This window comes from Tamandua tetradactyla, chromosome 6, assembly GCF_023851605.1.
Source record: "Tamandua tetradactyla isolate mTamTet1 chromosome 6, mTamTet1.pri, whole genome shotgun sequence".
Classification (NCBI taxonomy): Eukaryota; Metazoa; Chordata; class Mammalia; order Pilosa; family Myrmecophagidae; genus Tamandua; species Tamandua tetradactyla.
Genome location: NC_135332.1, coordinates 1,836,140 through 1,863,041, shown reverse-complemented (window position 1 = coordinate 1,863,041; position 26,902 = coordinate 1,836,140). Strand labels below are relative to the sequence as shown.

Genomic DNA, 26,902 nt, shown 5'->3' with positions numbered 1-26,902 from the left:
ACTCGGCCTGTGCCAGGCACCACAGTCATTCATTTAATCCCATGGTATTTTACAAAGAAGCCAAGGCCAGAGAGACTAAGTAGTTTGCCCCAAGTCCACAGCTTGTAAGCCAAAGAAAGCATGATTTGAGCGCAGGACCCAGGCAAGGTATTGGAGGTTGTGGCGACGATTAAATGAGAGCCCGTGAAGGACCTGGTTCAGAGTGTGCATTCAGCCAAGGGCAGGGCAGCCGTCTCCCAGGCTGGACTGGACACCCTGGGCCCTGCTCGCTGACTGTGACCACAGCCTCGGTGCCAGGCTGTGCTGAGGGAAGCTAGGGAGCAGGGGTGGGGGGGTTCCAGAGACAGCCCTGACAAGGCTGGGGGTGGGGGGCCAGAGAAGTCAGCCTCGAGGGAGAGGGGAACCCTAGAGGCCACCAGCACGGGCAAAGGCTCTTAGGGAGAGGCCCATTGAGTTGTGTTAGGGAGACACAGAGAAGGAGCCCCAGGCTGATGCCATGTGCCCCTCCCCACACCCACCAACGCTGAGGGCCTCGGCTGGGCAGGGCATTAGAAGCAGGGAACCTACGTTCTTGAGGATAAGCTCTGGCAGGTTCCAGGGCCTCTGGGGCTTCAGTTCCCCAATCCAAACCAAAGGACCACGGTAACAGGCGCTCAGACGCTGCTGCCACACTGTGGGCACAGAGGAAACTGCAGCCATGAGCACGGGGCCTAAGTGGGGGTGGGGGTGGGTCCTCAGACCCCACCCTGCGCAGAGGCCAGGCCCTCCCACCCACCCGGGGCCCCCTCAGCCTCTCACCAGTGCCTTCTTTGGTGACTCTGACTGTCCTGGGTAGTCTGACACCTAAATATCTGCTCAGAACTCTCCTGTGGGAAACCCAGTGCTGCTTGGGTTACTTGCAACAGCTGATTGTCAAATTTTTGAGAATTATCAGCTAAGCACAGCCATTATTGAAAATTACATACACTTCAAATTACAAAATATTTAAAAAGGTAATATTTCAAACTTATCACATCCTAGTTATTTTACTACGCCTTACTATGCTCTTTACATTAAGTACATCCACTGACCTATATGGCAGAAATACTACCTAATAGCGCAGCACTGCCCATCTTTTCCCGACATCGTGTTCAGCAGCACAAAATCCCTCATGGTGGAAGTATTTACACCATGAAAATGGGCAGACACTGCAAATCAAACTTGGTTTATTGATTTGTTGATTTTCTAGACCAGTGCTGTCCAATGGAAATACAATGCAAGCCACACAGGTAATTTTAAATTCTCAAGCAGCCTTTCAAACAGTAAGAAAAAACAGGTAGTTAATTTAAATAGCATATTTTATTTAACCCAGTATGTCCAAAATACTATCATTTCAACATGTCATCAATATAAGAAGTTATTAATGAAATATTTCATTCTTTTCATCCTGAGTCTTCCAAATCCGGCGGGTATTTTACACTTACAGCACGTCTCAATTCAAGCTAACCACATTTCAAGTGCTCAATTGCCAAAGTGCCCAGTGGCTACTGCAGTGGACAGCGCGGGTCTAGAGTTGAGAGTGATGGAGAAAGCATTAATGCCGACGAAACTTTAAACTAGTGCTGAAGCTAAAAGAAATTACAACTGAATTAATGTAATTTGCTCAAGGTTTTGAAGTCAATAGGTTATTTATCTGGTTTAATGACAATAAATTTATTGGGAAAATATAATAGGGTGAATAACAGCCACCCAAAGATGCCAGGTCCTCATCCCTGTAAATGTCACCTCGTAAGGAAAAAGGGTCTTGGTGTGGGCAGATTATCCTTCATTGGCCAGATGAGCCCTAAATCCCAACCCAGGTGTCTTTATGAGGCAAAGGGAGAGTGGATACACACAGAAGCACAGTGGGCCCAGGAAGCAGGGATTGGGGGTGCGTGGCTACCACCCAGGGAGGGCTGGCAGCCAGTAGAAGCTGGCAGGGGCCAGACAGGCTCCCTTCCTGGATTCTCTGGAGGGGGCACGGTCCTGGGGCCACTTCGATTTGACCCAGTGATACTGATGGTTCTGGCCTCCAGGGCTGTTGTGATAGGCTACCAGATTTTTGGCAATTCGTTATAGCAGCCGCAGGAATTAATATAAGCAGATAGCGGTATAACTGTGTTCGTCAGGTCATGGGTGATATACAGATTAGCTACAAATAGAAGAATTCAGCAAAAATCAACAAAAGCAATTCTGAGAGGAACAACTGGCTATATGGAATTTACAATAGAATATTGTATATTTCACTATTTGGAAGTTACGTGCTACACATCTTCTACATCAAATTGATAACACCTCGTGCACCTGTGTCATAGGATGCTCTGTTGTCAACATGCTGTGTCCCCACCAGTCTGTCAGCACCACAGGGCAGAGGCTGGGTTGTCATACATCACCAGCACCCAGAAAAGGACTCAAAAGATTTTTTTAATGAATGCATGTGTGACCTTGGGGCCTCCAGTCCCCGCCCCCCGCCCCCCCCCCCCAGCAGGACTGGCGGGATGAGATGCACAGACATGCGCGAGGCTGGTGCCAGCCCTTGTTAGGTGACCCAGAAGATGCCTATTGTGGGAGAGGCTGGCTGGGACCCGGGCCACAAAGCTGGTGCCCCGGGAGATGGCTGCAACAGGCAGATTCAGGCAGCCCAGGGTGGACTCCCCACACGTCTTTGGGGCTCCAATAGGGGCCATGGCCAGAGACCCTTCCTCCAGCCTCTCTGGTCCCTCAATCCTGCATGGTGGAGCACCTCTCACTCCAACGCTATGAGTCTGGGTCCGGCTTTGTCAAGCTACAACTCGGGGTCCTCCTGGCTCCCCAGGCCTCCACGTGAGCCCCTCCCCAGCCCTGCATCAGGGCTGCCCACCTCTGCCACTTGCATTGGGATTATCCTGGCTCAAGGCACTGCCTGCTCAGCCTGGGCTTTGGCCCCTCTTCCTACTCTGACACAGTTTTGCGGACTGAGCCAGCTCTAGCTGGTCATTTGCTTCTCTGGCTTCTCCTTCTCTGTTAAACGGGCAGTTAAGCAGGTTGCCTGTCTCCACAGCAGGGATTTGGCTCAGGTGAGCTGGCTCTGAGCCCTTGGCCAGGCCCAGGATCTGGAGGCACAGAAATCCCCTGGGCCCAGCCCACACGTCTGCTTCATGCCTGCACTCCACAGCCCCACCAAAAGCATCCCAGAAGCAGGGACAGCCAGAGCTTTTGCTCACCACCAAAGCTCCAAGATGGGCTTGCTCAGCATATGGGAGAATTCAAGGATGTGTTTAACTAGCACAAGCATTTGCACAGCTTCTACAAAAGCCTGCTCTGCCCACCTGCTTTTGTGGGAAAGCTTTTGTTCACTACATGCAGCCTCTCTGATCACCACCGAAAAAACAGGCGTCCGGAATTCACAGGATGATACCCCAGTGCTCTGGGCACCTGGGACCCCCGGCTCATGAAGCCCTTCCTCCATAAGTGGGAGGGCAGCAGGCAGAGAGCAGTTTCCCACCTCCCCACCCTTGGCCCAAAGCCTGAGTAGCCTGGGTGCCAATACCAGTTTCTTTCTCTGGGATTCTCTCTGGTGGGCAGCAGGCTTTGGCCCCCTACCCACCCCAATTCAAAGTTCAAGAGAAATACAAAGGTGAGGAAATTGCCAGAGGCAAGCCCTCTCTTATGACAGCATCAGACAATTATTTCAAAATATATTAGATTTGGTTTTTATTGTAGAGCACACATATCAGGGCAAAGTGCTGCACACACAACTACAAATCATTTTTGGGAAAAAAGCTGTAAAAAAAATAAAACTGCAACTGCTTTAGTGATGCAGTTCCAACTTGAGGAATCCACGCTGGCAAAGGAGTCCCCGGCCCCTGAGAAGGGCCTCTTGAGGGTGGCCACCCCAGATGTCTGTGGGCTCGGCAGCCTCAGGCCCGAGCCCCTGGGAGGCAAGGCCTATGGGATGGTGGCAACCTGGGGCCAGGAAGGCTCTGCTCGCAGGCAGGCCCTGGACCTGGCAAGGAGGAATTCCTAGAGAATCCCGATCAGCAAACCCTTGCTGCCTTCAAGGATGTCAGTGGGTAGAAACTGCTAACAACTCTATACTGTTTTTTCCTTTTATTATATATTTCAGAAGACCCTTCCCTCCCCAGCTCCCACTCTGAGGTGGGGGAGGTACCAACCTAGTCTGAAGGCCTGAGCGCTGGCCTTGGATGCATGCTGCAGGCGGACAGAGGAGAAGGGCCTCCGCAGGGGCTGACAGGGAGAAGGTCCAAGCTGGCCAAGGTAGGATAAAGAAGAGGGAAAGGAAAATGCCAGAGACCAAAGGAAAAAAGAAAAACTCAAAATGAAAGAAAACAAAAACCCTACCACACACCACGATTTTCCATACCCCAAATGCTAGACTTGGAAGGACACTCATCCCTCTAGCTAGAAACAATTCCTAAAATGGACCCAACAAGGCAAGTCTAACTGTTCATACAATCACACGCATGTGCTTGAAAGCAGCAACCAGCAGAGGGACGCATTCCTGGCAAGAGGGGTCAGGGCCCCTTGGCAGCCCCAAGAAATTGTGGACAGAGCAGGTAGGTGTGAAGGAAGCTTGGGGTAGTGGTGGGGGGGTGGTGTGCTCAGCAACAGCTTCAGGACAGCAAGGGGCTGCACTGTTTCAGCCTGTCTAGCCACCCCGAACAAATCGGCTGCGGGGGGAACAGGTGTTTGCAGGAGCTTCTAGGGTCTGGGAAGCAGGTGAGAGGTGGGAGGATAGCAGAGCCAGGGCTGAACTGGCCAAATTCCGAGAGACCTCAACCAAGCGCAGATGTTGGTGGAGGAAGGGATAGGGCAGGATATTGAATTTTGTTTTGAACACTGAAAAGATTTACAATTAAAGCAAAACAAGAATTTTCTTAACCAGAACATTTGTTGCTTTTAAATAAACCCAGCCTGACAGCCCCACTTGCGCAAGGCTGCCCCCCAAGCCTCTACTGGCCACTACAGTGTGAGCTTCTGTCCCCTAGGACACCAAAGGCCTTTCCATCAAGGAGGAAAACCAGGAACGTGAGAACCCAGGTCCTCGCCAATTCTCTTCTTCAGCCTTAACAGGCAACAAATCAAGGAAAGAAATATATAGGATCAAAAACTAAAACAAAAACCCTCAAAACAAAACAAACTAAGAGGAGGGGCAGCTAGGCGAGGATGAGCCAGAGTCCCTGGAGGGTGTGGCAGGCGGCTCAGTGTCGCCTCATCTTCACCTTCCGGGCAGGGCTGCCTGCTGCCTCTGAGCAGTCCTCCACCGACTCATAGGACTTGCGCCAGTAGTTCTCAGAGCTGAAGCTACCCCGCCGCCGGTGGGTGGGCAGGAGCACTGAGCGCCGATTCTCCTCCTTATCCATCTCCAAGATCCGTGGCCTGCAAGGAAGGAGTGGGCACATGACCTGAGAGGATTGCTGGGGGGCCCAGCCTCCCCACCTCCCTGCCTGGTCCCAAGACCTTGTCTGCAATGGGCCACTCCGGTTCAGTTCTCAACTGTGGGACAGCACAGGCAAATGCACTGGCATGAAAGGTCCTTGTCCACTAACTGCCAGTGGCTGCTCCTGGTCTTTGAGACATTTCCAACTGCCCTGCAGGAAGCGGCCCTGACCCCGGCCGAGACTGGGTCTCCTTAGTACCCCAGGACACTTCTAGGCTGCAGGACAGAGGAAAGCCATCCCCAACACTGCCTCAAGAGCCCACTGTGGCCCATACACCTCAGCCTCTGCCCCACCCACCTGCCCTCTCTCTCTGCCTCCTTTTCTCTACCCCTCTCTACACTCCAAACCCCTGGCCCCTGAAACCACTGAGCTCTCTCCCACTTCAGGGTATGTGCCCACACAGCACCTCCTGCCTGGAATGCCCTCCCGCACATCTTCTTCACCCTTCTGGTCTCAGCTTAAATGTGCCTTCCTCAAAGATCTTTCCCCAGGCCCTCTGATATAGGCCCCTGGTTTGCTGACCTCCATGTCTCGAGTTTTCCTCTTGATACTTAAGTATAAACCCACAAGAACATCTATCTGGGTCTCTGCTTGGATCCCCTTCTCTCTGGGGGTGTAAGCAGCAGGTCACGGAATAGGTGGGAATGCCACCAACCCAGAGGACTGGACATGAATTTCTGGAGAGGTGGGATTCCTGGGCCCCTACCAAGCCTGCCCCAGGCTTCTCCAGCCACAGGACTGCCTTCCTGGCCTCTGGAGGGGGCCTCAGCCGAGTACCTGTGGGCAGCATCAGGGTCTGCCTTGCGGTGGGACCGTTTGGGTTTCAGAGCAGGGTCCCTGTTTCCTGACAGGCGATCTGAAGCATAGCTGGGTGGTAACACGGAGCTGCTCAAGGACTTTGTTTCCAGCCGGGGGGCGTCTAATCTTGTCCTGCAAAGGAAGCACAAGTGGCATAGCCAATGAGCCTCTGGGGAGGATATTACCCAACCTCCTCATTATTCAACTACAGACTGGTCCTGCAGACTTTTTTTTTATTTTTGTCTTGGAACATTTGCATCTATTCAGAAAAAGAAATAAAAAGAAAAAAAAGAAAAAAATTCATACATACCATGCACCAAGTGGAGGTTTCAAGGAACACATGTCTAGTGAAGGGAAAATACGCGAGCATGGGCAGGGAAGAGGGGGAAGGCAGAGGAGCTGGGCAGAGAGAGTTCAGGGCACTGATCAGGTCCTTTATGGAGCTGGCCAGGAGGAAGACGGCCTGGGAAAAGCCTCAAAGAAGCCCCAGGGCCATCTTGCATGGCACAGAGAAGACCATCAGGCCAGACAGGTGAGAATGGAGGGCAGGAGAGGGGTCTGTGCGACAGCCTGGGTGGGAAGGAGCTAGGGGATGACGCACACAGCCAAGCCCTTTATACACCTCTCCTGTAAACCACTGGGCATGAAGCAGTGAGCTGCTTCTCAAGGTTCAGGCTAGGGTCAGGGAAGAACTTGAAGGGCATCGTTTGTAAGGACAAAGGAAGGAGGGGAGCAGGAGGGAAATCCCAGAGCTGCTTCAGGCTAGGCCACTTGGAGTCCAGCCCTCACAGGACCCCAGCCTCCACAGTGGACCTCAAACTGGCCCCTGCTGTATTCAGACAGGGAACTAGAGCTGGAAGGCTCAAAGTCACCTCTTGGAGGATTTAAGCCTAGGTTAGTCCGCCAAGCCTGGCAGGCAGGAACCATAGGGCTCTGAAGCCAAGCAGGGATCTCTGCTGAGGCCAGCAGGAGCATCTCCTTCCTTTGGCTGGGACCAGCACTTCTCATGCCTTCAGGCCCCCAACTGGTGGGCAGGGAGGCAGGGCAGCTATTGTCTGGCTTCAGCATCAGAGGTGGGGAGGCCAGAGAAGTCCAGCCGCACCTACAGGTCCACTGGTCTCGTCCTCCATTCTGGGCGCTACAGGCTCCAAGAAGCAGGACCTAAACAGCAAGGCTGAAGATCCAGACCTGGTGCTACCACAGTCCAGGCTGGTGACCACCCCTCCCGGGCATCGGTTTCCCAAAATAAGCCAAGGAGGGTCTAGGAACCCAAGACAAATCACTTCTTCACAGCTGGAATTCTCTGGAGAGAGATAAGGCAGGAGGTAGTGCTGGGCAACACCCAGAGAGGAGGACGTGCATCAGAACCATCTGAGCCCTGAACTGTTCAGTGTCAGACCTCATCCCACAGAGCGAGAGGTCCAGGTGGCAGAAAGAAGCCCAAATGAGATTCCTAGCATCAACCTGCACTTAGAGGAAAGTCCCACCATCCAACACTAAGACCTCACAGAAGCAGGAGGCTATGCTCAAGGCCAAAAGGTCCTAGGGTGCCAGAAAATCCCAAGGACACACTGGTGGGCAGGGCCTACATTCACGGAGATGTTTCCTCAGGGGATTGATGGATGTCCATAGAAGAGCAGTGACCAAGGTGAGCATCTGTGGTCAATTCGACCCACATACCTCCCAGGGCTGGAGAATGGAAGCATATCCTGCCACACAACACAGCTGGCCCATGCCCAGCCCTGCAGCTGGCTCCAGCCCTCCCTCCTCCAGGAAGCCAGGCCAGTGGCACCAATTCTGCTCTCTCTCTGCATGTCAAAGGAAGGGCAAGGGGTTGCTTTTCACCATGAGAGCTCTGCTATGTAAGGGGTGGCCCTCAACGAAGGGATCGTCACTCAAAAACAGCCTTCTAAACCTACTTTGGAGACACATGAGCTCTGGGGCCACTTGTCCCTTGGGGCTGTTATAAGTACACCTCATAACAGCTGAAAAAGCTCTTGCGTTCCCCACCCCCTTCTGAGAAGCCACCAAACCACAGCCAGAGCTAGAACCCAAGCTTAGAGCCCACCAGCAGCCTAACTTCAGGTAAACCCCTCTGAAGGCAGCCAACTCCCAGGGAGGTCGGCCCTCAGGGTTTAGGGGAAAGAGCCACGGATTTGTAGTCAAGGGCCTGGGCCTCCTCAGGTGGGAGCAGGAGTTAAGACTTGCCTTACAGATCTGAGTCAGGATCCAGGGTCCACTATGAAGCACCGCAGGCACATAAGAAGAAAAGCCCCTTCTGGGTGGAGGGTCAGCCAGGCAGCCCACCACACCCAGAGAAGAGGGCCCCCAGCTCCTGGACAAAGCACAGCTCCTGGATACAAGTCAAGCCAGAACAAGGGGAGGTGACTGCAGCCCCTGTGAACTGAGGAAGCGAGGGGAACGGACTGGGTCCCAGGCATTATCACTCATTCGGTCCGGAGAGGAACTGTTGGGTGAGGACCAGTCTTCTTTCCAGGGGTGGAGCAATGAGGAACCACCAGGTACTCGCCCACAATGACTTCTAATGCCCATATAAGCCTTCTCTGCAGCAGCACACAGAGCTCTGCAGGCACCACCACTATGTCCAGGAAGTGGTGCAACAGTGACCCTGCTGGCCTTGATAGAGCAGCTCCCCACCCTGCCACTAACTACACCCCGATCACTAGCTGCCCCCCTTACAAAGCACCCCTGTGTTACGAAGCCTGCTGGCTCTCCCATCGGAGCAAGGAGGTAGGGTCCAGTGCAAAAGGCACTCCTTGTGCACCTCCTTGTACAGCTGGGTACCTGGGGCCTAGGCCTCACTCTGGACTTGCACCTTGAATATCAGACTCCCACAAAGCCCAGACCTGTACCCTGCTTAGCACCCAAGACCCCAACCTCCTGCTTCTAGCTCACCACAGAGCAGTTCTGAGGCATAGTAGCTTTCTACGGTCAAGAGAGCATAAAACACTCATGGAGGTCTTACTCACGAAGGGGCTCCCAGCAGACACACCCCAAGGGGAGCCTGGTTACTGCTGCAATCACATCGCACGTTTGCATATCCAGTGCCCAAGTACCAGGGCTCCAGGGGGGCCAGGCAACAGGGCTAGCATCACAGGGTGCTCCGCTCAGACCTGAGTAATGCCTGCTGTCATCCTCCAAGACACCAGAAGGTCTGAGGCCAAGTGAACCCTAGCTCTCAGGGTTTCCCTTCCCTCCCACTAAGGTGCCTTTACTCTACTCAAAGCACACCCCACCAGGCACAGCACTCCTCATCCCTGACTTTAACCATCAAGATCAGGGACTAGAAGCTATACCCCCAGCACCTAAGGGTCCCACTTTACATGTGTGAACACAGGTTTAGCAGGCTCAAGTAAAAGACTCACACTGCCCCCCACTTCCTCAGGCAAGCTGCTGAACAGGCAGGGTTCTGTGTGTGCACACGCTCACCGGGCCAACGAACAGATGAAACCTCAGCACCTCCAAAGGCATCGTGGAGAGAGGAGCCTCACTAAACCGTGGCACTGGATGGTGCCCTGGGAGGAGGGGGTGCTGCCTCAAGCCTGGCCAGGCTGGAAACCCAGAGCTGGCCGCTACTCCCACCCCACCAGGGAGAGGCAGAACCCAGAGAACACTCGCCACCCCCCACCCTTCAGTTATCCACACAGAGAGCTTCATTCAGGCTGCTCTGCTTTCAAGGAGGGTCTCCTCTGACTTGAGACCAAATAAGCCATTTAGCTCCCTCTACCTAGAAATCATGGCTCAAACAAATCTGATCACAACTCCTCACCCCTGTGCTCATGTGCCTCATCCACTCCCCACTGATTATCTCTGATCATTATCCTGGCTCTTCACCCCAGTGGGACTCGAGGCTCCAGAAGACTAGACCACCTCAGAGCCCCTGAGACCTGCCCCCTTTCTCACCTGTCCGCTCGGAAAAGAGCAGTCCCTCTGCCTAAAATATCTTTCCTTTTTCCCTGCAAACTCCGCGAAGGCCTGAGTGGCACCACCTCTAGAAAGCCTCCTGTGACCAGTCCCTGGTGAGATACTCGACGCCTGCCTTTTTCCTAACTGCTGAGGAGAGGCCACACTGACTGTTTTCCTGTCACTAGCACACATTTGGCAAAGGGGTTTCTCCCTACTTTTCCCGGTTTCAGTGCACTCTGAGCTGGGTTCCACCTGATCAAAGCAAAACATGGGCTATTCACAGCGCCTCAAGCCACTTTACCTGGTTGACTGGAGTAGGTGTCAACCAGCCTTAGAAAAACAAGTCTCGTGGGCATGCTCAGCACACACTGGGGCTCCCCAAAAGCCACCCACAAGAACCGACCTTCAGGCTGAGGGGGTGGCACCCTGGTCACTGACTACAGGGCCCTGAGGGTCCCCTGGTGCATGGAGGCCTTGGACTTCCCTGCCTTCCAGCCTAGGAGCTTGGGTTTCTGCTAGCCAGCAGTTTCTAACTCAGGAGCAGGTTCTTCTACCTGTACTCAGTGACCATCCCCTGAGTTGGATGTAACATTTTGTTTGTTTTGCTGGGCCCCAGGGACACTCCATACCCTTGTGCTTTCAACAGTACTCCCTCTGATTTGTGTTGTGCATACACAAAGCACAGGCCTGTTTCATACAATACACCGAGGTAGCACTAAGTTTCCTGAGGTTCCCCCCTTAGGTGCCTGGCACAAAGGAGAAGCTTGCTGTTTCAACGGCCAGGTACTGCCCCCCACCCCTCAAAGGCCACAGTCTGATTTGGGGACAGGTGCTGAGGCAGGATGCTCCCCTTTCTAGTTCACCACCAACTTATGACAGACCCCTGCCGCTGCTCTTCTCCAGTCTGAGTCATCCTCCATACACTGGCTGAACCTCCTCTGGGCCCCTTGATGAACAGGATCTCCCAGCCCCACGAGCGCAGATGTGAGAACTCACAATGGCGAGTGCTCGGGCTGAGGGAGCCTCCACATGGGTGCATATGGTGCTTCCTGCAGAGGGGTGGGGGGGGAGTATCTGGCTGTTGAAGCAAGCTTCTCCTCTGTACCAGGCACCTAAGGGAGGAACCTCAGGAAACTTAGCACTACCTCGGTGTATGAAAATGGTTGGCACCTGAACCCTGAAGGATGACTAGGCTAACCAACATCTACCTGACGGTGGGGGTGGGGCCCAGAAGACGAAACCATTCCCAACAGAAGGCGCACAGCAGCAAGAGCCCCGGGCAGCCCTCTATGGACCACGCCTGGAGTTGCAGGTACTTTACTCCAACGAGGGGAAGGTGAAGGGGAAAGCTCCAGACTAGGCTGGATGGACAGGCAAGGCCCTCAAAAGCCCAATGAGGAGCTGAGTTTTACCCTGCAGACCAGAGATACCTTTGGTTCTGTCCCCACAGTTGGTGCTTTCCCAGTTCAGCTGTGGGGCAGCTAGGGGGAAATTCTCATACTCCTCTCTAGCCCCCTCACACTAAAGCTCTGTGCTTCTGCCTTCTGGCCCAGTCCCAAGCTGCTCCTGGGCCTGCTCAAGTCAGAAGGTTGCAAAGCCTGGGCCAGCCACAACAGCCATTCTCTAAGGGCAGACCCCTGCCAGGGGATCAGTTGGCCAAAGACCTTCCAGGGGAGCTAGCTAACAGTGTTGACTTCCAGCCCCACAGGAGTGTCCAATTCAGTCAGTCTGAGCAGCCAGGTATAGGAGCCATTATTCGAGAGGAAAGCAGCAATTGGAAGCCTGAACTGACATTCAGCCTATGGACAATGGTCACCTCTATTAGCACCTCCAGCTAAGATTTAGAAGCTGGAGGAAACACCCAGGAAGTTACTGCTCTCGTCCCATACAACCCTGGGAGTCCTGACTGGGCCGCCTGTCCATGGCTGAAGCTGGAGATGCCAGGTACAGCCTAAGAAACGACTAAGAGGGAAGGGCCACAAGGGTGCTCACCCTGGGCGCCAGCACTTCAGGGTCCTGGATTCTGGCCTGTGCTAGGAACACACAGGAAAAGAAGTGGGAAGGCAGACAAAAAAACCTTCCTTTAATAAATTCTGGGAAGATTCTTAGGCTAAAGTAGAGAGGCTGCTGGCAGCTGACCCAAGTGTCTGGAGCTCCCAACACATACTCAGGTCTCTGCCTGCACCGCCTCCTTTATTTGCCAGGGCTGTCCCCCAGGTCTGGGTCATCTCCATTCTACAGACAGAACAGAGTCTCAAAGGTCTGACCTGACTAGGTGGCAGAGCCAAGCCATGGAGACTCACCACCACATTACTCTGGAGTTCTAGGCGCAAAGGGCCAGGATGCCAAAGTTCTTAAGTTAAAAAGATGGCAAGGGAAAGATATTTATTTGTGCAAAATTTATATTTTGGGTAGCACATCAGCTAATTTAATTTGTATGGTCAGTCTACTCAAACACCATAATTACATGGAATCGTGAATAGGGCACGAGGTCCTGCTGGTTTGTTCAACTTAGTATGATGCCCCAATAAACCCTAAAGAATAAAGAGTTATCTGTAAAGTCCTCATAGAGGACTGGAGAGAAAGGAGGAAATAGTCAACTTTCCCATCTGGGGAATTCCTGATATTCTTGCAAGCATTGGGGACAACCAAACGGCCTGAGCCCTAAGTCTTGGGAATCGCCCCTATGACGTTTATTCCTGCAAAGGAGACGTTAAACCTACTTAAAATTAGGTCTAAGAGTCACTTCCAGAGAACCTCTTTTGTTGCTGAGAAGTGAACTCTCTTCTCTCTCAGCCAACACGAAAAGCAAACTCACTGCCCTCCCCCTGTCTACATGGGACATGACTCCCAGGGTTGTGGACCTTTCTGGCAACGTGGGACAGAAATCTTAGAATGAACTGGGATTCAGCATCAAGGGATTGAGAAAACCTTCTCAACCAAAAGGGGGAAGAGCGAAATGAGACAAAATAAAGTGTCAATAGCTGAGAAATTCAAAACAGAGTCGAGAGGTTATCCTGGAGGTTATCTTTTAAGTGAAGGTATATGGAGAGGCTGGAGGGAAATGCCTGAAAATGTCGGGCTGTGTTCCAGTAGCCATGTTTCTTGAAGATGACTGTATAATGATATAGTTTTCACAATGTGACTGTGTGACTGTGAAAACATTGTGTCTGATGCTCCTTTTATCTACAGTATGGACACATGAGTAAAGCATATGGATTAAAAGTAAATAAATAGGGAATGTTTGTGTTTCTTGTAATTTTTTTTAATTAATAAAAAATTTTTTAAGGGCGGGCCGCGGTGGCTCAGCGGGCAAAGTGCTTGCCTGCTATGCCGGAGGACCTCGGTTCGATTCCCGGCCCCAGCCCATGTAACAAAAACGGAGAAACAGAATACAATAAAACAAGAAAATGTTTAAAAAATGTTTCCCTTTCTTCCTTCCTTCCTTCCTTCTATCCTTCCTTCCTTCTCTAAAAAAAAAAAAAAAAAAAAAAAATTTTTTAAAAAAGTAAATAAATAGGGAGAATAAATGTTAAAATAAATTTAGTAGACTGAAATGCTAATGATCAATGAAAAGAAGTGATAAAGTGGTATAGGAAAAAAATAGGGGAAAGAAAGGCTAAAATATACTGGGTAGATGGAAATATTAGCAATCAATAAGCGGGAGGGGTTAGTGGTATGGTAGGAATGATTTTTTTTTTCTTCTTTTTATTTCTTTTTCTAGAGTGATGCAAATGTTCTAAGAAATGATCATGGAGACGAATATACAGCTATGTGATGATATTGTCAGTTATTGATTATATACCAAGAATGGAATAGCTCATATGTTAAGAATGTTCATGTTTGTATGTTGTTATGTTTAAAAAATTAAAAATTAGGCCTAAAAGTCACCCCCAGAGAACCTCTTGTTGCTCAGTGGTGGCCTCTCTCTCTCAAGCCAACCTGGCAGGTGAACTCACTGCCCTCCCCACTACATGGAACATGCATGCCTCCCAGTGTGTAAAATCTCCCTGGCAACGTGGGACCTGACTCTCAGGGATGAGCTGGGACCCAGCATCATGGGAATGAGAAAGTCTCTTGACCAAAACAGGCAAAATAAAGTATCAATGGCTGAGAAATGTCCAATAGAGTCAAGAGGTTATCCTGGAAGTTCTTCTCATGTATTATAGATATCCCTCTTTTTAGTTTATGGTGTATTGGAGTGGCTAAAGGGAAGTACTTGAAACTGTAGAGCCAAATTCCAGTAGCCATGATTCTTGAAGCAGCTTTTACAATGTGACTGTGTGATCATAAAAACTTTCTACCTGATACTTCTTTTATCCAAGGTATGGACAGATAAAAGGATAAAAAAATAAACAATGGGGGAGATTAAGGGCAAAAACTGGGTAGAATGAAATACTGTGGGTCAATGAGAGGGAAGGGAAGGGGTATGGGAGGTATAAGGTTTTTTTTTTTCTTTTTATTTCTTTTTCTCGAGTGATGCAAATGTTCTAAAACTGATCATGGTGAAGAATACACAGCCATGTGATGACACTGTGAGCCACTGATTGTATAATATGGTTGCACTGTATGTGTGTGGAGATTTCTCAATTAAAAAAAAAAGATGGACATGCCAGAAAGCAGAAAGTAAGGAAGTTCTCACAAACAAAAGCAATTGAGGGAGGCATGTCAAAAGGACCCAGGAGCCAAATGAAGAGTTCACAGTGGCCAAACTGGAAAAATTTGAGCAACAAAATCAAGTAGTACTAAACTACAGCCCAAAGTATAAAATATCCATGAGCCCATAAATAAATGATGGACTAAATGAGAAGAGACCAATACCCCATGGAGAAAAATTCTTAATAGTTCATGAGACTTTCCACCCTCACAGAAGTAGAGTATAATTCCCACCACTTAGATGTGGGCTATACATATACTTCCTTCTAAAGAGGACAGTGTGGAAAGGGGGAGAAGAGTAACCTCTGGGTGGAGAGACAACAAACACAACCTCAATCACGTGCTGAAGGTCAGCCTCAAAAGGATTAAATCATCCTGACAGCCACATGATGAGAATGGCACTTTCCCTCTGTGGTCTTCCTCCCAAAAATCTATCACCCCAACGTGACCAGGAGAAGAACACCAAACAAATCCTAATCGAGGGTTTTTCTACTTCTCAAAAGTATCAAGTTCATCAAAAAACATGGAATGTCAGAGAAACTGTCACAGCCAAGAAGAGTCTGAGGAGGCATGATGACTAAATGTAATATGGGATCCTGGAACAGAAAATGGACATTCAATAAAAACTAAAGAAACTTGAATAAGGTATAGACCAGTTAATAATGTGTCGATGTTGATTTTTTGATTATAATGAGTGTACTGTACTAACATAAGGTACAGCTGGGTACAGAGTATACGGGAACTCTCTATTTTGCAATTTTTCTGTAAATCTAAAACTGTTCTAAAAATGGTTTAATTTTTTTTTTTTTAAAGGGTCAACTATATGACATTCTGATTGAGGCTGGCTCTAGGCACAGGCGTTGCTTTGTTCACCGACTCCTTTGTGACCCTGGGCAATCACCTATTCCCTCTTGGACTCCATGCAACAGAAAGGCTGGTCTTGACCCAAAGTGGGCTCAGCTCTGGCCTCTGACAAGCCTTAGTCCATTCACTCACAAGGAGAAAGAAGAGATGCTGGTGAGGCCAGGTTTGGGGATGTTCATCAATGCACCTTCCTGATTCCCTCGCCAGAAAGGAGGGACAGCCACAAGCCATGAGCCAGCTGAATATTACATCCGAACATCCCCTCTTCTCACTCCCTGTTCCTCCCAGAAGCAAAAACCCAGGCATTTTTAAAGCAGGCTGCTCAGGCACAGTCTAAAAATAACTAGTGAGAGCACATGTGACAAATCAGAACCAAGGAAGTGGGAAAACAAGACCTAACATCCCACCTTCGTCCTTAGGAAAGTGGGGGTGTGCCTGTCTGGAATATCTTCCCCCAATACTGTCTCAGGCTGAACTCATCAACACTGGAAGAGCACTCAATTTTCTGATGAAGAAAAGAAAACCCCTTTATCCTTATAGATTCCAAGTCAAAAAGTAAGAGAACATATAGCCTTCTCCTCTCCTAGGCTTCACCCAGCAACGGCATTGATACAGTGGACCCCTGGGTTCTCAGGAAACCCAGCCCACCATTTCCAGGCAGGCCTGCAGGCAAGGCAGACGTTGAGGGGCACTTACTTCCTGAGGATGATGACCGCTCGGCGCTCCTTGATGTCCTGAGGCCGTATGCAGTGAGTGATTTCATCAGCAGCATACCCACTGAAAATAGACACAGGGTGTGTGAGTGTGGAGAACATGCAGACTAGAGCTCCTGCAAGAGCACAAGCACCTGGCCCAGGTCCTAGAGCCGTTCTCTGCCCTACAATAGGACAGGCCAAGACACTTGAGAGGATCAAGGCTCTGCATGAACAGGAAAACCATGTCATGCTCCGGGAAGCTTTCATCTAGAAACCACTCAGGGAAAAATCCGGGAAGAGGCAAAGGAGACTGAATGCCTAATGGCCTCTTAAGACATAGGCTAAAGCAGGTATCGTAAACAGGCCATGAGCCCCCTTTTAAAAGATCCTCAAAAGGGAAAACACCTTTAGTCCCTGTGGAGATAGCTGGAGGGACAGAGACCTTGGTCTCCCCCAACACCCCCACCCCTCAGCATCCACAGGCAGACGAGGCAAGTGCTGGCAGCACTGAGTCACCAGGGTAATCTAAGACTGCAATGTTCAAAAAGGGAATCTGTCTACTTGAGAAAAGCTTTCAAAAGCCTTCATTTGGGAAGATCCAAAATTTTGAAGACAGCTGTGTTTGGGATATTATGAGACTTTCCACCACACTCAAGTACTTCTTTATTTTCAACAAGTTCTGTGATTTTTAAAATTGTTTATGGACCAAAGAACAGGGATAGATAAGCCAGCCCTCTTCACAGCTAACATGTCTCTGATTTGACATTAGAAGCAAATTCAGCTTCCTGAGCCCCCTACCCCTCACTGGGGACCTGGAACCCAAAAGACATCCCTCACCCCAAGTTCCCTCACCCCAAGTTCCCTCACTGAACTGAGGCAGTTCTACCTGGTCAGAAACACAAAGGCCTAGTCACAGGCCTAGTGAGAGGAGAGTACCTCCTCAGCCTTACCTACCTGCTCAGGATTCCCCAGACTGCCCCTGGACCACAAATCCTTCTCTATTTGTCTGCCAACCAACTCCCTCTCCCAAGAGTGATTGTGCAGACCTGGGAAGGACTCCTCGAAATGGCTAGGTTGGTCCAACTGAGGGCAAGAGCTAGATGCAAAAGCAAATGAGAGACAAAAAGGTGTGCTGCTTCTGGCCAGCCTCAAGAGGGAAGCATTTTTTATTTGGAAATCTGATTTAAGGCCATGCTAGGGGACGAAAAGAGAGCCTTTATTTTAGGGATTCTCCCTCAAGATGCCCCTACAACAGAGTTTTTCAGTTTGCTCTGTGAACACCAGTCACACGAGAGACTATAGACAGATTTCCAGTCAGATCAACTTGGACAATGGAGTTTCAAAAAGTATTATCAGTACATTAAAGGATCTAAAAATTACTACAGCGAAGAGCCTGCTGGCTTTATTTAACTGAGCACTGACTGGGGACCCGTCTCTCAAACAACACCTTTTCTATCCTTCAGTACACAGTGAGCAGGGCCACAATGTGATCAGGAAGCTGAAAGTCGGGTTCCAACCCAGCTTTTGACCTTAGTTATGTCACTTGCTGAGCCTAAACCTGTTCCTTCATCTGTGATAAGGATAGAACTAGATTCCCGGGTGTTCATTTTGTAATGTTCTGTCTCACAGATATTCTTTTGTGGCTATTAAAGATTCCGAGAGTTTAAAAGGGGGACTGCACCTCCTCCTTTTCAGGCAAAATCAGTTATGGGAACACGGCTAGTCCCCCTGGAGCAGGGTGACAGGAGGCCTACCTGACTATTGAGGGAGATGGAAGGCTGTGCCAGGCAACCTGTCCTGTTGCTAGGCACATGGCACAAGCCAGAGGACCGTGAACTACCTTAGGGCGAGCCAGAGCCCTGGGCTCACGACCTGCCAACTAACTCAACCCAGGGCTCCCCTGCAGCAGCAAAGGCCTCCTGGGCCCCATTCCCAGGGTTGGGAGCTCTTGGTCTCGTCCCTGCTCCTGTGACTCCCCACTGGGAGATGGGAGTCAGGGCTGCACGACACTCCCATATATACACAAGAGTATTCCCAAAGAGCTAAGACCAAGCTCCGCAAAGGCATTCCAAGACACGTTTCTAAGGCCTGAATCCACACTGCTAACTATAGGCAAGCTTCCCTCCAGTCTACAGGTGTTACAAATCTGTGTGATCGCCCTCCCCCCTCACTATGTGGGACATGACTCCCAGGGGTGTGGACCTCCCTGGCAACATGGGACAGAAATCCTAGAATGAGCTGAGAATCAGCATCAAGGGATTGAGAAAACCTTCTCCACCAGAAGGAGGAAGAGAGAAATGAGAGATTTCAAACAGAGTTGAGAGGTTATCTTTATGCATTATATACACATCCCCTTTTTAGTTTAAGGTGTATTAGAGAGGCTGGATGGAAGTGCCTGAAACTGTGGAGCTGTGTTCCAGTAGCCATGTTTCTTGAAGATAACTGTACAGTGACACAGCTTTCACAAACTGACTGTGATTATGAAAACCTTGTGTCTGATGCTCCTTTTATCTATGGTATGAACAGATGAGTAAAAAAACACAAATTAAAAATAAATAAAGAGGAGGGAACAAATGTTAAAACAAATTGAGTAGACTGAAATACCAGTGATCGATGAAAGGGAGTGCTAAGGGGTATAGGAAAAAATAGGGGAATAAAAGTTAAAATATATTAGGTAGATGGAAATACTAATGGCCAATGAGAGGGAGGAGTAAGGGGTATGGAATATATGAATTTTTTCTTTTTTTCTTTCTTTTTCTGATGCAAATGTTCTGAAAAACGATCATGGTGATGAATATATTACTATGTGACAATATTGTGAGCCATCGATTATACACCATGTATGGAATGCTTGTATGTTAAGAATGTTATATGTTGTTTTTTTTATTTGTCAATTAAAAAAAATATATCTGTGTGACGACCCTGGGCTCTAACTGCTCATCCCCAATAAGGAATCACGTTTCCTAATGCAGTACTGGAGCAAATCCGGATGTTTCTCAAAATTTAACTGCCACATGTTCCCTGTCCCCATTCTCTAAAGGGTACTAGCAATAAGAACAAGTCATGCCAGGCTCCTTCCTGCTCCAAGTCCACAGGCCTTGGAAAAACCAGTACAGAGGGAGGGCTGCACAGGCCCTTAGACGTGACCTTGGCACCAATGCCACGTGGAGGACTCATTAGTACTGGCCTTCTAGAACTTTCCGGTAGCTGTGACACAGGCAACCAATCCTACCACCCCCATCCCCCAAGAGAATCCAGGAGCAGGGAGACTCAAAGTTATGACCAAGAGACGTTCTCCCAGCCAAACTTCAGCAGAAAGTAGCCAACAGAGACCAGAATAGGGTTATTTACTGCTTAAGGAACCTACTTACTATAAGAGAAACTGCTTGAGAGCTCCAGTCTTGCCAGGTTGAAACTTAATAAGCCCTGGGTCCAGCCCTACCCTTGGCGTGAAGAAAAGTTTCAGTGCCTCTACATCTGTTGTTTTATCAGGGAGGGAGAGGATAAAGTACCTCTTGCAGGTCAGGTCAGCCCCCTGCTGCCTTTCCCCTGCCCAGGGGAGCCCCCTTGAGCTCTCCCTGACACCCCAGACAGTAGGGACCAGTGTGCAGCAACACAAGGGTGACAGTGTCTGGCTCAATCATCCACCAGCTCTAGACCCTGAAGGACTCTTGAGGAAGGACTCACATCTATCTCTTCCTCGGGGAAGCTTTTCCTGACCTGTCCAAGCTGGGTCCCCCACCCCCCACCGTCCACTAATGCCTCTGCTACACCTGGCCTTGTGTGCTGCAAAGTCCTTACCATCTCTGCACACAGTGGATGATAACCGAAATGTCTGTGGAGTCAAACTCTTCTGCTGTGGAGCCTCAGTTTCTAGACCCACAAGACAGAGAGTACAGCAGGCCCCTTCTCAGAGGTTACATGACAAGTCTGGAAAACCCTTTATAAGGGACTGTATATCTCTCCTTTAGGAGAGTATCAAGGCATATTTCCAAGATGACCACCACATCCTATCTCCCTGGGTCCACCCAGGCCAGCGGGAAGGAGATGGAGAGACGGGTCAGAATCCCAACCTTAGATCACCCTCCTCTGGCATGGGCCACCTGCCCTTGGCAGCCCCATAGCCCGCCTCACCACTGGTAGGCCGCAGGACCAAACAGCTGGGTACAGGGCAGAACTCTGAGCTCAGGCTCAAGTTATTTACCAGAACCCAGCTTCCAAGACAACATGAGGCTTAATCTGATGAGGAACCCTGGGGCTTTCTGGATCCAGAAACCTGCCCCACATCCCAGTTCTGTGCACTATATGAGGAACCCTGGGGCTTTCTGAATCCAGAAACCTGCCCCACATCCCAGTTCTGTACACTATGAATACATGGTAGCTGAGCACAGGAGCAGCTCATCTCCAGAGACTGTTCCAGCTACACCTAGAGTTCAGCAGTGTGAAACAGATTCAATCTTCAGTAACAACTCTATCTGGTACCACCAGACCCATTCTGCAGGTAAGGAAAATTGAGGTCAAGAAAACTTGCACAAGGACAAACAGCTGGCATGATGGGATTGGAACTCCAACCAGGTCTGACCATTCTCCTGGTTTCAGTGTCTATGCTACAATGTTTTTTGGCTCTGTGTGTGTGTCATTATGGGGGAAAAGGAACGAGGGGCAGGAAGAGCTGATCTGTTGCTTGTGGTGACAAGGTCCAACTCTGTCCAGGGGGGACTAGCTGGTCTCAGCAAAAGACATGTATGCAACCACCTACCTGCAGAGATGCCTTCAGACACAAGCCTGCACCCCTAGAACAAGCACCATATCTCAGCAATGGCTGCAGACCAACTGCCCAGCCCAAACTGGCCAGCTGCCCTGAGATTTTTACGGCCTATTTATCCTTTGCTTGCTCCGAGTTTCCTGATGAAGACCACGGCTCACTGCCAGCTTCCTTCCGCTTGCCGCCCTCTGCCTTCTTATCCAGCTTGGCAGAGCCAAGGGCAGCGAAAGCCCCCGGCTTCAGGGCTCCTCCTGAGAGAGCACAGCCTGATGTCATCCTGTGGCTACTTCCCCCCCTCCCATGGAATCAGAAGGCTCCACACAGGAGATGTGACCCAGGGCTTATCTGCCCTACTTTTCCAACTATTTTAAGCCAGAAAGCTAAATTTTGCTTTCGACCAGCTGAACAAGATCAGCCCTTAGCCTAGAATTAACAGGGGTGCCCACTCTACCCAACACCAACTCTAAACTGGAGAACTACAGGCTGAGCTCACTACTGCACGCCCCATGGCCAGGCAGTGTACAGACAGACTGAGTCACTTCCAGATGGGCAGCCAAGGCCTGGGTCTCTGGGCATGCAGCCATTACAACCACAGACCAGGCAGCAGAGAGTAAAAGCAGCAAGTAAGCAATTAGCCGTTGAGATAATTATTCCAATTAATCCAACTGGAGTCTGTCTTAATTTGCCCCATCCTTCACCCAATATAGAGTATAGGAGAAAAAACGTGGGATGGGTTGACATGAAGAGGAGGTAAAGATATTTCCCTAGAGAACAGCATTGAAAAAGGGACTCACCAGCGAAGGATTACAAAAAAACAACTGTCACCTAGGTTTGGAGAGGAATTTGCAGCACTTCCAGAAGTGTCTGTGAGGCCTTGCTATAAATGCCCAAGCTTGGACACTGCTGAGTCAAGGTCTGCCACATACCCACACCTGCACTGATGACACTTAAATATAAAAGTGCATTTTTGCCACGTGGCCTGGGCCAGGAACAGACACCCCTGCCTGCCCCCAAAGCCAACTGAGGACTCAGTCGGATGAGAATTAGACTCCCTTGCCATCTGACTTCATCAGCCACTCCCTTCCAACCTGAGCTTCACAGCTCATCAGCCCGGGGCTGGGATATGGGCCAGAAGAGAGAAAGCACCGCCTCTCCTCAAGGCTCCTCCCAGCTGGGGGCACTACCAACACCTGCACACAAAGTAAGCTGAGAGTGCTAAGTGAGCCAGTACTAAGAGATTTAAATTAGGGGCAGTGCCCGGAACCCTGGAGCAGTGGTTCTCAACTTGGGTAATTTTGCCCCCCATGGGACATGTGGCAATGTCTGGAGACATTTTTGGTTGTCACATAAGGTGGTACTGGCATCTAGTGGACAGAGGCCAGGGATGCTTCTAAACACCCTACAAAGCACAGGGCAGCCTCAAACAACAAAGAATTACCCAGCCCCAAATGTCCACAGTGCTGCTGCCCCAGATGCCCTGCCCCAGGGCCTCTGCCTCAGGTAAAATCTAAGGACAAATAATGAATTAATGCACAAGTCGGCATTTTCCAGCCCCCTTGTCTATATTGTTCCCTGTTCCATGCCCCCAGCCCTGCCACCACACACACCCCTGCACCTTTCTCTGCTTGGGGGGAGGGGGCATTTCAAGTTCCAGCTCACTTCCTCCAAAAATTTCCAATACTCTAGTGAGTGAGATGACTCCCTTCACTGTGCCCAACGAAGCAAGCTTGTTTCAGGTCCCAACAAATCCCCTATGCACTTACCCAAGAAACCAGAGGATCATCAAATAGTGGCAGGAAAGCAGGCACCTCCTGAAGTGCCTACACTGGGCCGAGCTGTATTAAGACACTAAATCACCCTGCTCCATTCTAACAGGCTTTGGAAGTTGGCATCTCCCCCACCTGGCAGATGTGAAAAACAGCCCAAAGAATACCCACAAGATGTCAAAGCAAATGAGAGAAGAGCTGGAGTCAAAGCCCAGGGCAGTACTTCTCAGGACCTGGCTGAGCCTCCAACACTAATTCTACAGCCAAGTCGAAATCCAGGAGGAACTGGAAGGGGCTGGGAAGGTTTTGGGACTTCACTATTTCCAGGAAAAGTAAAGAGAATTTTCCTGATGATGCAATCCTGTTGCTGATCGCTAACAGACCAGCATTTTAAGAACTTAGAACTCCTGCTCTTCAGTACAAAAGTGAGTGCTCTGCAGGGTGGGGGTCCCTCAAATTCACACATGCCTCTCCCCATCTCCCCATTACACACCTGATCACTGCTACAGTTCCCAACCACTATCCTGAGGGTGGAAAATTAATATTCCGTTAAGAAACCAAACAGTCCTTGTGTGAGCTCCTCTTAGCATCAACAGCCCTGCGATGCAGTCAGACGCCAAGATGCCTGACAAAGCTAGCCACTGGGAGGGTCTGTCCTGGGAATCCCACCCTAATGAGGTCTGCCAAGACACGGACTTGGGACGCAGACATGAGGGAAGGGCTCTGAAGCCTGAATGACTGGTAAGTGGCCCTCGAGCTCCTGAGGTGGACATCTGCCGTGTTTCAGAGGCATAAGGAAGCCTAAGTGCTGCCTCTGCTGCCACCAACTTTCCATTAGGAGGCCTCAGACATCACAGGTTCTGCTGCCAGCCCGACAGGAAAGCAGCCTCGGCTGCCCAACTCAAAGGAGATCGAGGACCTGCCCCCAGTATCAAGAAGGCTCCAGGGACCGCTTCTCCCCACAGGGCCCACTGAACTGACAGTACTTCAGAGGTTAAGCTGCTCAGAACAGATCCCCAGTGTGTCCTGATCCTGTACTTTAATTCCGTGGTCAACCATGCCACTCTGAACAGCTGCAGTCTAGTCCTCCTAAGAGGTTTGGGGGATTACTTAAGTATGCTCCTAGTTTACCTGTTTCAGGGCTGGAATAAGGCAACAGCTTTCAAATAAATTTTCTGCTTCATTTAACCAAAGAAAGGTGTTCCCAGAAAGCATTCTTTTTCTTGGGCCAGGACCGAGCTAATTCTCTGCAGGGTCTGGGACCCCAAATAGACCAGGAAACCAAGTTCTGTTACCGACATAACTGTCAGGCCAAAAAAACAGCTATTTTGTTTTAGTCGGTCCTGACTAAATGGAACCCATTTTTATGAAGGACCTTATAGGTTGTTCCACAGCCAAGGGGGTAGAATTCTTTAAATATACTCAACCCTACCTATTCCTGGCCCAACCACTGCTTTGTGGGATTCCAGGAAAGTAACTTCCTCTCTTGGGAGAGGAGACTGTGCAGCAATTAAGCCCTCTCAGGGAACCTCACCTGGGAGTATTTTCTCTGCTAAGGAATCCATGAGCATTTTCTCTGTTAAAAAGACAAAGAATGGTAACATCTGAAAGACTTTCGGATCGTAAGCGTGACTCGCCTGTTGTTTAAAATACAACACAGATTTGGAAGTGGAGGCCCAAGCATGGAAAAGTGGCTTGCCTAGAAAAAAAAAATCACACACGAAAAGAAATTTGTTAGCCTTCTGATATCCAGTCAGGCTGACTTCTGGAAAGATGACTTTGGATGAATTCTCAGTCTGGTCCAGGACTGTGTCAAACCTGCCTCGGGGATATAGAACTCTAGATCGGGTCCCTGACCAGGCTTTCTGGTCAGGGCCTCTGGCCGTGGCCATTCCCCATCACCTACAAACAGAAGAACTTAGAATGGATCAGGACCGTGATCGCAAGCCTGGGCTCCGAATGGCTGCTGCTGCAGCCTCCCGGGACAGAGGGCGGGGAGCTAGGGCAGAAGGTACGAGGCAGCCCCCTCCTCCCAGGTAGGTTACCTGAGCACAGTCACGCTCCCCCTACGCACGGGCAGGGAAAGCACAGGTTCTGACACCCGAATAGGCTTGAACTGGAACTTGCAGCCGAAGCAGAGCGCGGAGTCGCTGAAGAAGGACACGGACACGATGGGGCGCTCGAAGATGTGGATGGGATCTACGTGGGACACGATGCAGCCGCCGGGCTGGTAGTCGTTGATGACGGCGCTGTTGACGAAGCCCTCGGGGATGACGCGGTGCTCCACCAGCTTCTGGATCACCAGCTGGTGAACCCACTCGGGGATCTCATCCACGTCGCCCGGCGGGTAGAGGCGCTCCTGGCCGGGCCCGCGCTTCTGCAGCTGGGCGCCGTACGTGTAGCCCTCGCCGAAGAAGTACTTGTTGCGCAGCGGGGCCCGGTCCACCGTGTGCTCGTTGTACAACCCCTTCTCGGCGCGGGACACCACCTCGTCGATGCGGGCCTCGATCTTGGCGCACTCGTCCTGGCTGAAGAGGCGCATCTGGCGGATGCCGCTCTTCACCTTCCGCGCCTCCTCTTCCTTTTGCAGCTGCTGCTCCTCGTAGTCGCTGCGCTCGGGGTCCGAGTCCTCCGGGTACTTGCGCTTGGCCCCGGGTGCCGGGTAGGGCTCGGCCGCGGCCGCGGCGGCGGCAGCAGCGGCCACAGCGGCAGCGGCAGCGGCGGCCGCCTCCCGGCTGCCTGCCTTGTAGTTGTCTCGGGACGTCATGGACTTCAGCTTCTCCCGAAGGTCCGTGTAGCCGCTGGCGGCCGCCATGGCCCCCGCGCCGCTGCTCTAGGGTCCTCCGCGGCGGGCGGGGCGGCCGGGCATGGCCCTTGGGGGACGCGCCCCGGCACCCCCGGAGGGGAGGGGGTCCTCAGCGCCGGGCCCCCATGCGTGGCCGGAGGAGCCGGCGGGGGACGTCGAGGGGAGCCGAGCGCGGGACCAGGCCTCAGGGGCAGCGGGTCAGGCAGCGGTGGCGGCCGCTGGTCTTCCTCCGCCGCCGCCTTCTTCTCCGCGTCCCGGGGGGCAGGGGCGCCGGCAGCGCCTCATGCCGCGGGGGACCGCCGCGGGGACTCGGACCGACTCCCGGCCGGACCCTCAGACGCCCGGCCCGGCCTGCACTTTAAAGCGCTCCTCAAGACGTCACGGGCCGGCCGCCCGCCCTACGTCCGCCAGCGCCGCTCCTCAGCGGGTTCCTCCGAGCGCACGCGCAGAGCCACCAGCCACCGCGGCTCCGCGCGTTACGGACATGCGCAGGCGGGAGGACCCAGCCGGCCGAGAGACCCGCGCAGGCGCAGAGGGGGAGGCGGGCCCCCCGAGCGACGTCCGCCGCCCCTCCCCCACTCGCCGAGGGGCTTCGGGGAAGCACCCGCCAACAGCAGCCTGTCTCGACGCCGCGACGCCTCCAGGGCCTAGGGGCTCCCTCCGCAGGGGTGCGCTCACGCGTTCGACGCCTCCGCTGGACCGTGTCAAGGCATCGCCCGAGTACCCGTAATCGCCTCAGCCCTCAGCGCGCAATCACCGGGGAACCGCCACAACCTACGCTGCCCCGTGACCGCCCCCTTTGGCGCCTCCACTTCTTTAATTGGGTCTCCAGCCCCGCGTCGGGCGGGCCCAGACGGGAACTCCCGGAAGTCGGTTGGTAAGGATGCCTGTCAATCGGTCGGTCGCCTTGGTTACCACGTCAATCACTTAATCGGCGGCGGAGGAGGGCGGCGAGGACCCCTGAAGGGCGAACGGGTGGCTAAGTAAGTGCCTGAATGGAGAACCCCCGGAGGGAAGCCCCCCTACGCTTAAGGAAACTTTTGAAACCAGCGGAAACTTCTCAAACTGCGGGACCGGGAGCACTGGGCCCAGCTCCAGACCTAGATGGCGGCGGTCATCGAAACTGGCCACGCATTGTCCGGGGTGCCCCTCCTGCCGCCGCCTCG

At 51.5% G+C, this 26,902-nt stretch overlaps 1 protein-coding gene across 1 annotated transcript; it reads right to left on the bottom strand.

Moving 5' to 3' along the window:
* Nucleotides 1–1,319: 1,319 nt before the first annotated feature.
* On the bottom strand, nucleotides 1,320–26,636 carry ALKBH5 (alkB homolog 5, RNA demethylase). Its single transcript, XM_077163409.1, has 4 exons — nucleotides 24,976–26,636; nucleotides 16,401–16,481; nucleotides 6,237–6,389; nucleotides 1,320–5,397 (listed from the first exon to the last, which is right to left on the bottom strand). Exons 1-4 carry the CDS (start codon nucleotides 25,743–25,745, stop codon nucleotides 5,220–5,222), a joined length of 1,182 nt encoding a protein of 393 aa, XP_077019524.1. The 5' UTR covers nucleotides 25,746–26,636; the 3' UTR covers nucleotides 1,320–5,219.
* Between the last annotated feature and the right edge of the window lie 266 nt (nucleotides 26,637–26,902).

Bases quoted from the DNA above. Each gene is read 5' to 3' on its own strand.
- ALKBH5 (XM_077163409.1), bottom strand. From the start codon at position 25,745: ATGGCGGCCGCCAGCGGCTACACGGACCTTCGGGAGAAGCTGAAGTCC. The intron at 16,482-24,975 runs GTAACCTACCTG...GTCTATTTTCAG, and splicing joins GGGAGCGTGACTGTGCTCAG to TGGGTATGCTGCTGATGAAA. The intron at 6,390-16,400 runs GTAAGTGCCCCT...CTTCCTTTGCAG, and splicing joins GCGGTCATCATCCTCAGGAA to GACAAGATTAGACGCCCCCC.